General features: G+C 36.1%; 1 protein-coding gene across 1 annotated transcript in view; it reads left to right on the top strand.

Annotated features, from left to right (window-relative positions):
* The window catches only part of SLC1A3 (solute carrier family 1 member 3), a 68,221-nt gene that overhangs the window by 20,088 nt on the left and 34,257 nt on the right, over window positions 1-13,876 (top strand). The window contains exon 3 of the mRNA XM_005230397.4: window positions 791-928. Coding sequence (XP_005230454.1) covers window positions 791-928 — 138 coding nt within the window. The remainder of the gene's footprint in view (window positions 1-790; window positions 929-13,876) is intronic.

The raw sequence follows: 13,876 nt of genomic DNA, 5'->3' as shown, positions 1-13,876 counted from the left end.
TGTCAAGCACAGCACAAAATCTACAAAGTTCTAGCTGAGAAGTTTAGGTTGTCACATGTCAACCTATCACTTCCATTTGTAAATTATCTCAAGCACTATTTATCTGTTCCCAGCAAGATAAATGGATCCAGGCGCTCCCTTACTCCACTCCCTCAGGCACTGAAACTCACCACTTAATCATTCAGTAAGACCTTCCAACCCCTATTAGCCACTTTTTCACAAGTGCTTGTGTTTCTGAAGGTAGGCATGTGTAAAACTACTGACCTCCTGATGCTGTTTTGTTGTGTAAAGACCAAGCCACAAGGGCATTCTCAAATATGTCTGTCCTGGTTATCTCACCCAATCTGAAGCACATCGGCAGGATCAGGCCCCACAGAGTAAACAGGCACAGACAAGACTTATGCAGGTTGGTAGTTAGTATGTCTATGCATTGCATATATGATTACACTCAAAATTCCAGAATTCAAAGCACTTTGCTGCAGTAGCAGGGGCTGTTTCCTTTTCATTAGTGCTCAAGATGTACATTTTAGATTAATCCAGATTTTAAAATATAGCAGCACGAATAACCTTCTGATTCTGTTACAGTGAAAAAAAATGTAATGTCTTCAGTAGGACTACTCATAATAGTAGTTGGTATTTGTGGGAACAAATCGGGAGTGCAATCTAGGGCATACTAAAAAGTGCATCTTACAATCAGATACGTCAACTAAATACGAAATTATGATGTTCACATTCGGATGTTATTACTACTTTATAAGAGAAAGTCATGATATATTTTCCCTCTCTTCAGGTGTAATCCTTGGATTTTCTCTCCGATCATACAAGATGAGCTATCGGGAAGTCAAGTACTTTTCATTTCCAGGAGAATTACTCATGAGAATGCTGCAAATGTTGGTCCTGCCACTAATTGTATCCAGTTTAGTCACAGGTAAAAAAAGAAACATTTTTTTTTTCTTTTAAATAACTTGATAAAGCTACACACACCAAATCATAGCAAATGAACATTCTATGTCCTAGAAGACATGGAATTCCAAGGCAATCTAACTGTACAGGTTATTGTATGTAGTTGCTATGAAGCTGACTCTGCTCCCCACTTTCTTCTTTTATGTTCTGAACAGGTATTTCCTCCACAATGTCCTTTTGTTATCAAAGATAATGTGTCTCAGAAAAACAGTTCCAAGACCCAAGAAAGTATAAACTAGTGATCATGGGCAATAACCAATAACCATAAACTCACATCTGTAAAACATTTGTCTGCATCCTAATCTTGTAACAACAGATTAGAAAAAATAGGTGATAGATGGGATAGACTGAGTGGTTTGGAAGAAAATTCTTCCCATCAGTTCTGGTTTCCTGTCTCCTGGTCATCAATTCTATCAAGCTTCAAGCCCTAAGTTTTTCCTTGTGCTAGAGATACAATATTTAATTTCTCATTATGATGTACGCCATTTCATTCCACCTAAGTTTCATGGAAGAGCCCTGAGGTTTTTTTATGAATGTTGATGGTGCATCTGTGTTGTTTATCCTATTAATTATCTGAAGAAAAGAAATCATGGACTTTGGTCTATCGGCATATCAGTGGTATAACTTGTGGAGAACTTAACTAAAACTGCCCACTCTGCAGTCCTAAGATCTAAACACCTAATACCCTACCTTAACTGTCAGAGGATCCAGAGACTATAAGCTGTTCTCAATTTCACTGATTTCAAAATATTTTAATGTTAAGATCTCTTCTCACAAATGCAAATGAACATAGACTGCATCTTCACAGATATCAAAGACGGTATGTATATATATATATATAACCTGTTAATATAAGAGCAGAAACTAGGGTATTCACATTTACAAAATCATTTGCCTTCACATATTTCAAGGAGAAAGCAAGGTTTGTTTCTGTATGTGTATTATACAGATACTGAAAGTTTAATGAACACTGAAATTAGACAGAAATTTATAAATCTTGTAGAGGAAACAATAACAGGTTTTATTCCCAACCAGTATATAACTGATGACAGGTTGTATCTCCTCAATGTTTTCTTGTATCTTTCACCTGCAGAACTCTCCAGGTTGGCTGGACACTGATAGAATAACCACTAAAAGCAGAAAAGGAGACAAATTTACCATTTTTCAGTGTCAGATGGTCCATTTTGTAGGATGAGTTATTGCAGGAGAATTTACCTGCTCAGTTCCTTGTACCTCTGCACCCATATTGGCTCTCTGAGAGAGCTCAAGTTAAAACAGAAAATTAGGTAGATCGTCTTACATAAGGATTTAAATTTACTTTCAAAATTCTAAGTAGGAACACTTTGTTCAGGTACAGATCGGCAAATCCACCTCAGAGAGTCACAAGTGTCATAAGGAGCTGGCCTTGCAGTAAAACAGGTTAATTTACTGTATCACCAGGTCTTTTGTGAAATTTCAGAATAATTACTTTCCAACTAATTCTATTCTGAAAAGAACCTTCAGTCTCTGGATTCAACAGTACCCCTCTTTTTGATGGCTTTTTTTCTCTTTAAATTCTCTGGAGCCATTTATCCTTTTTTATGTCTTTTTTTCATAACAATAGTTTTCTTTATTACACAAAGGTTTTTGGCAAAGAAAATCTTATCTACCTATAAGATCTGTCTTATTATCATACAAGTGCCTGGTAATATTAAGTGGATTATTCCTAGGAGTTCCCCTTTGAAGTAGAGACAGTAATTTTCAAGGTGAATAACTAATATTTTAAATTTCTTTATGCAGGCAGAGAACAATCGGAGAAAACTGGTTGCAGTTCACAAATGACAGATTTCATTCTTTTTTAAAATTGCAAAATACAATAAGACTATGTCTTTTTTCAGGGGATTAAAAGACATTTCCCTGTTTATTGCTAAAAACTGTGGATAAACTGTTTTCCACACATATTCTTCATATAGCATACACAATTATTTTTTTTAGAAGATGGTCTTACATATTTGCTGCAGAACTGTCATACCCAAGTAAATATACAGGTATTATTGAATAACTAAATAATAATGAACTATAACCTTTACATGTGCACTACTGTGCAATTTTGTAGATGTTATTTGTTTATTTTTTAACACATCATAAGATAGTTCATTGGGTAAAATTCTTATGCTTCTAAAGTCAGTCTCAAGACCAATCTTGGCATCCATGAGTCAAATCTTTTATTTCCTGTATTTTTTTTGGCAAAGCAAAGTGGATGCCTTTTAACTAAGCTCAAAAAGATTCCTCCAGGGTCTTGCACACTGATAATATAATTTCTTCTTATGATTGGAAATTAACTGAATACATGTTTTTGCTGTCTGCAGACATGACAGTGCCTCTCAGATACAATGTTCTGGGTTTCCATTTGTATTTATGTAAGTGTGCTCAATATGACTGGTTATGACAGTATCAGAACACATGGTCTCTGAGGTATTAGAAATAGCCTGGGGATGATTACATTCCCGTGCAAATTTTGTGAATGTCGAAGAAATTAGAACCATAAAAACATAACTATATTTTTTATAAATACATATATATGTATAAACTATATAAAAATAGTTATATGTAAGTGAAAGATAGATTGAGAAACTGAAGACTTCTGCTACACAAGTAAAGAGTTCTGATGTTTATTCACAGAGTCTTGGGAAAATATACTATAAAGGGTGAAGTCAACGCAGTCACATTTCTCTATTAGACTGTTTTGGTACTTTCATGAAAGAAACAATGCAGAATCACATTCAGAGGTTTTTACTCACATTTGCCTTATGACACATGGCTCAAGCAAGTATGCAGTTTTCCCTATGAGATTCTATCTCCTGATATGTATGTTACCAGACATGTACCAACAGCTGCTTGGGAGAAAACAGAAGTTACTTGCATACCTTTCACCATCTTTCACTGTTTATAGGAAAATATGATTATATGAATATCTGTATTCTTTATCTTTTGTGGTTTAGACACAAATCTACCTGCATACTCAGTGCTGGTCTTTATTCTCTACAGTCTTTCAAACAGGAGAACTCCTAAGTCAGCATTACCAATTAGTATCTCTTAAAAAGCCAAAGGCAAAATTAAAGCATGGTATATGGGAGGCAGCATAAATAGTTAAAGAAATAGATGAAACTCCCATTTGGATTATTTTATGGCCAAATCTGACCTGAATTCTTATGCAAACATAGGTCTGATAATTTTGCTTCATTTCTGTTTTGAATCTGCTGCAGTTGTAGGAGTTCAAAATATTTTATACCTTCTTATTTCATTAGACTTGAAGTATTTAACATAAACAAATTGCTTGACACAATTATTTTTAAATATGCATTGTCCCTAAAAGGTATATAAAATAATATGCATATGTATATGATAACAATTAAACTCATCATGAAGTAGGCAAAGGCTGCAAGATTTGCGCCAGCATTAAGAGCACTGTACATTAACATTTTTTGAGCTGTTACAGCAAGACCATAATGAAATTGAAATTCCATCCTTTCAAACTGGCCAAGTTCTACCTGCACATTTCAGTGATTCGTTGAATATAAGGGCATCAGAACAAGTTAAATTTTCTTAACCAAACTATATATTTCCTGCAATTACATTCACAAAAATAATGCATGATCAGTCTTTATAAAAAGCATAGTAGGATCATAACATTTGTGACAAATATTAAAGCTAGAAAAATTTTATAAGGGTTATTTGCAAATATTTCGCACAATTCCTGTCTCAGCTCAGTTTAATAGACAGGCTGCTTTTCCTTCCCAAAAATTTTGGAAGCTTGGCATTTAGTTATACAGGGACCACTACTTTTAGATGCAAGTAAACTAGTATCAAATCCTGTGCATTTCTTTCAAATATCTTTGTCTGGTAAAATATAGCAAAGCATAAAAATCCCAGTCAAGATCTGAGACTAATTTTTGTTGTACATAGCAGGAACAGTAAGAAAATAGGTTTACTAACATAAATCAAGCTGGGGAAAGAGAAAGGGAATGCAGACACAGTGGAACAGTGAGGTCCACTGTCTCGCCAAAGGTTGTAACAGATTCAAGGAAAGATCCCAGTCACCAATACCAGTACAACACACTGTGAATTAGATGATAATGCTTGTCCAAACTGTTAATAGGCATAGCACTAACATGGTACAAATGAACCTTAATCACACACAAGGATTCTATGTGCAAGATTCTGTACAAACATAAAGACTGTGAATCTTCTTACACAAAAGAAGGCTGTATAGTAAGAGTTTAGAAGACTGAGTGTGCAAAATTTACCTCAAAGAAGAAAAGCATCTTAGTATGTAGTGTGTAGCACATCTATTTTTATATGTACTCACCTTTCTAATTCAAATAATGCCATGACTATCTTTCATGTATTCTGGAAGACAGAAACCTCCCTACCTTTGACACAACATTTCAATAACAGGCTACAATATTGACAACTGCAGGAGACAAAAGTTCCTTTCCTTTAGGCAGGCTGAGACACACAAGATTTTCTCCTCAGGTTTTTTTCAACATATTCATAGTATTTCCACTACAGAAACTATAGAAAGTGTTGACAAAGTGCAGAAAGCTGGCATTTCCATGTGTGGGTGTTTCTTAACTAACCCTGGATGTACATATGATGCTTTTGATTTCAGCACTCAAAGGACTGCAGTGAATGGGGACAATGTTAAAAACAAGTAATAAGGAATATGATCTATCCCCTCACTAAGATAAAAAGAAAGACATACAAAGTGACTCAAGCAATGAAATAAAACATAAGCAGAGATCACAATTAGCAGCCAAGTTGTAGATGTAGTTGCTTGAAATTACCTATAATGAAACAAGGATAGTATTCACAGAAACAACTGAACTCAAAATAGTATCCAAGCCACTCCTTTATGTAAGTCAGGAAAAATGCAGCATCTGCATACGAACAGATTCAACTGCTGCAAATCCAGATTTTGCTCAAAGCAACTTATGGGTGTAAAATGAGGAAAATTAATGCTGTGACATGTTGTATAACCTTAGGCATATCATGTCCCTTTTGTATCCCTGCCTTCTTTCTCCTTTCGGGTGTAGCACTGATGAAGTTTTTTTATAGCTACTAAGCAAAAAAGAAAATGACTATACATGATCAAAATTTTAATGGAGGCATGTAGATGAAGTTGTCACAGCTCAGCAGACACAAAGCATATAACTATTCCAGTTTTATCAGTGTAGAGATGGAAATAAAGAAATAATTACAGCAAGAATGGTATATGGGACCATACTGACAGTTACTGTAGAAATACCACACCATGAAGTTAAAAAAAAACTTCTACTGAAGTTAGCATATGGAGTGATGGATCTAAACTAGGTTGTAAGACAGGGAACTGCGATACAATGGCACAGCCTCCCACATCCATATAGCAGCTGTACCCAGTCTTTTGTAAAGGCATAATTCTAGTCTCATGTTATTAAACTTAAGAAATCGGGTTTTACATTTGCCTTTCCAATATTTGGAATGAGGCAGCAAATGACCCATGAAATGTAACTGGAAGTGAATGCTATTAAATCTTATCAAAACATGTATCCTCTAGCAAATGATAAGCATTTTTCATTTTTACGGTTGTAATGTCCTGTATTAACACATTAAATTAATAGCAGCCAACATTCTTTATTCATAAAGAGATCTGTGCATCACCTCTTCAAAAAAAGAGGCTAGGAATCCATCCTGTGTCTGGGTTTGTGGAAGCAGGAGCCACACTGCATGGAGTGTCCATAAAGTTCCAGTGTTCTCCTGCCTACTTGCCTACAAGCCTATAGCAGGAAAAAGGCTATCGCTTACTACAAGGTCCCAGGTGCTGTCTCATATCAGCTACAAATATTTATGGTAATTTCAACAGATGGGAAGTCTCTCATTCAGCGAGATTCCAGAGAAGGGAACAAATACTGCGAGGCCAGCAATATCCTTCTCCCAGGAAGAAAAAGGAGGGGCCTAGCAGTAATTCCCTTGAATTCATCCTGGCTTAACAGACCTAAAACCAGTGCCTGTGCAACACCTCGTGTACTCACAGTAAAGCTGAAAGCCAAAAATATTAATGAAAGTCAGCCTTAATTTCCTGTGTTTCAGTTTAAGAAATACAGCATTCCTGATTCTAGTTCATATAGTTCATACATGAAAACTGAGAAACAAGTAGGCCGTGTGTGCTCCATTTAGCTGGTCACCAGGCAATTAACCCATTTTCTAAATTCTAAAAATTGGAAATTCTCTGATTTTCCCAAAAATCTCTGCTCTTTGCATGTCCTAAAGAAGTTATTTTAGAAATCAAAATAATCAAAACTTATCAAATCAATGTAAAGGTGTATACTGATCTCAGTTGACTCTAGTTATAGGCAAAAAAAAAAAAAAAAGAGAATTGACATATTCACCAGAAGTGAAGCACCTTTTGGATTGCCAGAGTATTTGAGTTGCCTATATATTTGTATTGCAAGCTTCCTACAGAGGAACCCTGTAGATATTTCATATAGTAGTAACACCTACTATGAGTAACCAATGCATGACCATTCTAGGAGTCTTATTTTTCCACTTAAACCTTTATTTTAATACATAAAATGTTATTATAAAGGTGACCTAACTTATTTTTCAGGCAACTCTTCCCTTTTCCTCCCCCGCCCCCAATACTATGTAAGCATATCAAAGCTGAATTTTATAAAATTTTATCAAATTTTAATTTTTAATAAAATGTTTTATCAAAGCTGAATACTATAAAACCTGAATTGCATGGCATCTTTGATTTTACGCACTTGTACATTTCATGCACACATCAGTATATGCATTCATATAAGTATTTAGACATGCAATTTGCATAACTGGATGACAGTGCTATTTCATGTAAACATCCAAATAATTTTTTCCACAAATAAAGGAAATCCCATGCTTTTATTTATGTATGTCTAAAACCAAGACTGGCTAAAAATGTGGGCATGAAAATTACTAAATTAGTAAAGATCCAGTCAACTTTTAATTTGGATTTCCTGTACAGATAAAGAAACAATTGAAGAAATATTACTAGTATTGACCCAAGTTCTGTAACAATTTAATCTCAAGCTAGCATCTTTATTGTACATTTGGGCCAACATCACCTAAAATTATATAAACATGAAACTTCATACACATAATTACTTTAAACATCCTGCTCTTCAGTACCTGTATTACTGTGTTAAGAAAATGTCTATCAAGTCTGGCATACAGCCTCTAATAATCATTATTTAGACAGGCACTCAGATATGAAAAGATTGGAACCTTCTTACACTGTTCCCTTCCATAGTCTTCAAGGGAATGTAGGCAGGATAAGTTTAATTATTATATCATGTAATTCTGAAGTATTTTGGATAAAACTTCTATAAGTTAAAAAAAATGAGTTTAAGTAGCAGTCAGCTACATTTTTAAAAATCAATAGGTAGGTTAGAAAATATTCAGCACCAGAAACATCACTTTTCAAGTTAAAATACAAAAGAACTATTTGCAGATGCAGTGTGTGTTGGCAATTAGTTTGACTATGATTTCCTGAATATGTTTCCTGAAAAACATTTTGCACAGAGAATGCTCCAGAGGAAACAAACTATACTCAGCTGGAAGTCGGAAAGCATTGTGCAAGGCATAGATGGTAGAAAATCTTAATGAAATGTCATACATATTTATACAACAAATACAGCTTTGCATGGAACTTCTTACTCAGAAAGTGTTATCTAACTTAACCTATACAAGTACAAAGACCAAGAAGCTACAGAAAGGATCATAAAATGAAAATAGAACTCAGTTCTGAACTATTTCTGCAACAATTTTGCAATAGGAAGTACACAACAATGTATCTTCACAGAGCCTGAGGTAACAATCCTACATGAACCCAGATCCCACTAAAAATTAAAACCCAATAAGAGCAGGGGTAAGATTCCTGCTATAATGACACTGTATAAAATAAAATTTGATTATACCTTAAAAAAGAAAACCTAAGCATGATATACAGCATCCAAAAGCAGAAAGTACACAGCAGGAGTAGTTTTGGAAGTCTTAAGTCTCTGCAAGTAGTAATGCACAAACAGCAAGGGTGTTCAAGAACAAGGTCTTCAATAATTAAAGATAGCAAAACTAAAAAAAAAACCTCTAAAATCATTCAAGTTTGCTAGAAGCCCTTAATTAAAGGCTGATTTAAATTTCATGCAAAATATAGTTTTTCCTAGCAGAACACTACTTTTAGCTGTTTCATGAAATATTGAATAACAGGTTGTCACACACACTTACTCAGTTTGCATTCTGCATGTGAATCCAACTGAGTTGACAATAGGTAACAATCTCCCATCCACAAAGATTTAATTTTGGGTTTTTACTTTAGTTCAAATAAGTGACATCAAGACTTGCTGATGGGCAAGTCACTGGCAAAACAAAATGCAAAAATTATTTGGAAGAATATGTAAGTGTTAAAGCATCTTGCCTGAGCACCAATGGACCATTGTAAATCCACACTGTCTCTTTATTAACACTTCTATTTCAGTCAAAGGCAGAAGGACTAAAAACACCTTAGGGACAACTCCAAACAATTTTTTGAGTTTAATATAAATGAATATGAATTTTTTTTTTCAGGAAAAAAGCACACCTGAAAATTAAAACCCTCAAAAATATTATTAAATGTAAAATCAGCTACATTAGATTGTAAATGGAAAAGACTTGGGTTTGTATTTTGTGCAGCAAAATGTCCAGAATGCAAAACCCAGTATCCTTAGCATTTTGGTAATTAGGACACTGAGAGCAAGCATTTTATTTGGTATATCAAAGACTGAATTGTAAAAAAACATGTTTTCAATAATGAATGACCCTCTGATAATGCGACAGATGAACTGGAATGGTTCCAAGTGCAAACTGATACACCTGGGAAAGAGAAATATGCTACACCTATAATCTACCAAATCACAAGCTCTCAGGTGGCCACTAGTAGACAGGCAAGAGTTCTCAGACTTGTGAACAGTCCAGAGAAGGTGACAGGGCTTATTAGTGGAATGGTGTTGTAGTGAAATGCAAGGAGGGATTAAACAGTCTACAAGTTTTCAGCTTGAAAAAGATACAGCTGTAGAAAATCACCATAAAAGTCCACAGAAATCATGACTCATTTGTAGAGGCTTAGATGGAGTAACTGTTTATTAGTATATCTCATGATTATTTTTCATAATAAAGGAAGCCATTAGAGAGTGCATTTATAATAAAGCAAAGGAAGTACTTTTTCATGCAACACAATTGCGTTGTACAGCACCACAACCCAGAAATTAATAGTTTCAAAATGAAACTAGAGAGTTCATAGATGTAGCCATCATTGACTATTACATTTGGGGAACTAGCAATTTAGGAAGTCCCTGGTCCCCACTGATGGCTAGATGCAGGGAGGGCCAGCAAGGGGAGTGAATGCTATCTTTTTCTGTTTCTCATAGTCTTTCAGTAAGAATCTGTTGTCAGGTAGAAATGAAAACAAAACAATAGGTTGGCCAACCATCAGACAAACTAATTTCCCAAAGGTTTATGATTTTGTTGCACTCCATAGAATTTAATATCAGACTGAAGGGGTCTCTCTGTTTTGACCTGATAAGATTTTCAACTACCAACTGCTCTAAGGCAATGACTACTGTCAGCAGTTCCAGCTTCCTGACACACATACCTCTTTTAAGAGCCAGCTCAAAACCAAGGAAAAGCTCTTCGAGGATCTGAGATTCATCTCACCTTCAACTAATGTAAACTCACTCCATTGACATGAAGTTAGACTTAAAAATAAAAGAGATAAGGCAAACCCTATGTCAAGAAAGAAGGAAAGAACTGTACACAACAGTGTAATAGCCATTATCAAAGTATGACAAAAAACAGCCTGAGAACTTATGAAGAGTTACAAGTAGTTAGGTGGACAGAGGCTTTGTTCAGGCTTTAACAGCTTTCAGTTTTTACTCCTTTCACCCATCTACCTCTAGCCTGAATGGCATGATCTGCGTCCCCATCTCCTACATGCGAGTGTAGCACAACTCCATTGTATTTGCTTTCTTGTTGGTTTGTCTGTGCCGTAACTGCTCATGAAGACCAGAAGAATCTAATTCAAGAAAGTTCCTGTGGCTGCATTTTGGGGACACCAGGAACACTACCAGGAGTACTTTCACACCAGCAGAAGGAACATACATAATCCTTTCACCAGTGCTGTAAAATCTGACAGACAACAAGTTCTTTCTGGATCACTGCATCAGCTACACAGGAAAACCACCTGCAGACCAAACCACACACAAAAGGTTGTCATTTTTTAGAAACAGGGACTGTAATTCTATCGTTAAGTACTCCACACTTGTTTTCACCCCTGATTTTTTTCCCATGTTTTGATAATGGGAAGTTGTTGACCTATAATGTATTATTTCCATTTAATTGTCAAATTGCTGGATCCCCTACATGCTGTCCTTCATCCACATATTTGGCTTACACACTTCTATAAGGCAGATCCATCATTATCATCATTACTGGAGGCAGAGATACTGAATAATTGTCTCTTGCTAGCACTGCTGGCTGCCTTACCTGGATTCTAAGCAATGGGGAATGAGGAGAGTCACTGTGCACCACAAGAGCTACAGGACTCAAGCCTTGGGTCTGGGTTCCAGTAAGATGCTGGATTGTCTGGAAGAGAAGGAAGACTGCCCAGATACTTGTTCATCCTGGTATACAGCTCCATGACACAGCTCTTACTGGTGGTGGAGGATAAGAAGTTAAAACCAGAGATATTCAGGACAGAAATCTCTAACGATCTGTTGAGACTACAGATATAACTATGAATCAGCAATATCTGGGGTTTGAGCTGCATGTTAGAGAGTCACAAACCAGATCCTGCATCAGCTACAATTCCTTTCAACCAGACACTCCTGATAGTCCATATTTTTTCTTTTATTTCTCTTCCAGGCAGTTCTATATCCTCCATTTCAACCCTTGAGAAATGAATGTAACAAAATATAAAAATTGGTGTTGTATATGACGTGAAGAGTCTCTTAAAAGATACCACTGCAAATATTTAAGAGCTTGCCTCGTTGCTAGGAGTTGCTTTCCAGTTGTGTTGTAGTTCTTCTTCAGAGCTGATAATTTTTGCAGAGATGTGGCTGGCATGGGGTAAAATATGGTGTCCTTACTCTTTTGTTGCAATGTTGCCTCCAGATGAGTGCCTTGGGCAGCCATGAGCACAGCAAAATGTTTGCTGAAACCTAGAATCTCCTTACAGAGTTGCCAGCCTTTTTTGATTAGGCAGAAAGTGTCTGAATGTGAACTTTTTCAGGCTCACACTATCAGATCTAGTTTTCTTCAAGCAAGCGGGTCCAGGGTGCTGTTATACAGCTGAACTTTGAGGCAAAACTCTTGTAACATACCAGCGGTTCCAAAAACGACTGGGTTTTGTGGTGATGGATTATTCTAGAAAACATCAGTTTTGGCTAGGTCTGGGCATAGTCTGTCAATTCTATGCACTGCCTCAGATATTTTACTTGAGCCACCCTGATGACATTTTTCGTCATTTACACAAGACCTTCTTCCTTTGTTTCTCTCTGGGACTTGATCTTCCCAAGTTTAACTGAATGATGCCACCAATACACACCACAGCAAAGTTAATCCAATTTACCTAAAAACTCACCTGTGTGTCTCTGGAAGGTAGCAAGCGCCATATGAATTCCAGAAAAGGGGAAAAAGAAATTCCTACAGGCCCCTACCTGTTCTCAATGTTGACTTTCTTGAGTTGCCTGTCTCAGTGTTTCTCAGGTCAGCAAAGTTTGCATATTTAGTATTTTTAATCTTGGCCAAGTGTTCATCATTGCTAAGCATGGCATTTCCATCTGAAAGAGGGACATGTGCAATCAGTACAAATACAGATTCCTCACAGGTTTTTGCACCTAGTAAAAGAGGGCTGTTTAGTACACCACAAGCTTTCAGCTCCTGCTACTGTGAAGACTGTATCTAGCAAAGCAGCAAGAAAAGCATCTAGGATGGCAAGCTCTCAAATTTTGGTTCCTCTGCTCACTGCATACGAAAGTTCCATGTATTCCTTCTACTGACAGTGTCTTGAAAGGACTTTTTTCTCTGCAGAAGTCTACCAAAACTAGCTATACCAATGTTGATCTACAAAAAGAAGAACTACTAGGATACAGAAAGACTTGTGCAAAAAAAGGACTCATTATTTTTGAGGTCATATCATATGGGAACAAAAAGATAAAATTCTTTACAGTTTCACACAATTGAATAGCAATTCAGTTCTAATACTGAGCAAGAAACATGCAAATAAAGAAAACAGCCAAGTGCTCAACTCGCATGCCAACAGCAGCTTTCAGATCTTAATGTTATTCTTAAAAACCCAACATCTCTGGAAGTCAAGTAACAAAGCAAATTGAATTTCCTGGCCCCCTGGTTGTGAAGAAAAGCTCAAAACCAGATTGTGACTATATTCTGAAAACTCAGGAGTCACACAACAAAGGGAACTTATCTGAAAAAAATGCTGGGGTCACTGTTTGGAAAGCATGACTTGTAGTGCCTGAGTGGTTAGAGTTATCAGATCTGTTCTTAATCTTTAAGCAATATTCATCTTCTCTGCTTCACTGAAGAGTTTGAAGGTCTTCAAGTGTATCACAAGTTGTGAAGAGGTTTTTGGACTAAGTACATTGACACATACATTTATTTGGATGCCTCAGTTAGGCTTGTTTTCAGGATCCGGCTTCAGTTTGTAATAATTACACACTTAAACAGAATTAACATTTTTTTCGATAGTATCTGTTTTTCATCCTCAGTCAGCTATACTGTTAGCTCCCTACTGTGGTAGATAAGAAAAAGAAAAGTACATCATAGTACTAGAAGTACACTATTTGCACTAGAATTAACATACTGATGC

The sequence above is a fragment of the Falco peregrinus genome, chromosome Z (genome assembly GCF_023634155.1).
Source record: "Falco peregrinus isolate bFalPer1 chromosome Z, bFalPer1.pri, whole genome shotgun sequence".
In the NCBI taxonomy this organism is placed as follows: Eukaryota; Metazoa; Chordata; class Aves; order Falconiformes; family Falconidae; genus Falco; species Falco peregrinus.
Note: the sequence above shows the minus strand (reverse complement) of the source record. Positions and strands in the feature narration are given on the sequence as shown.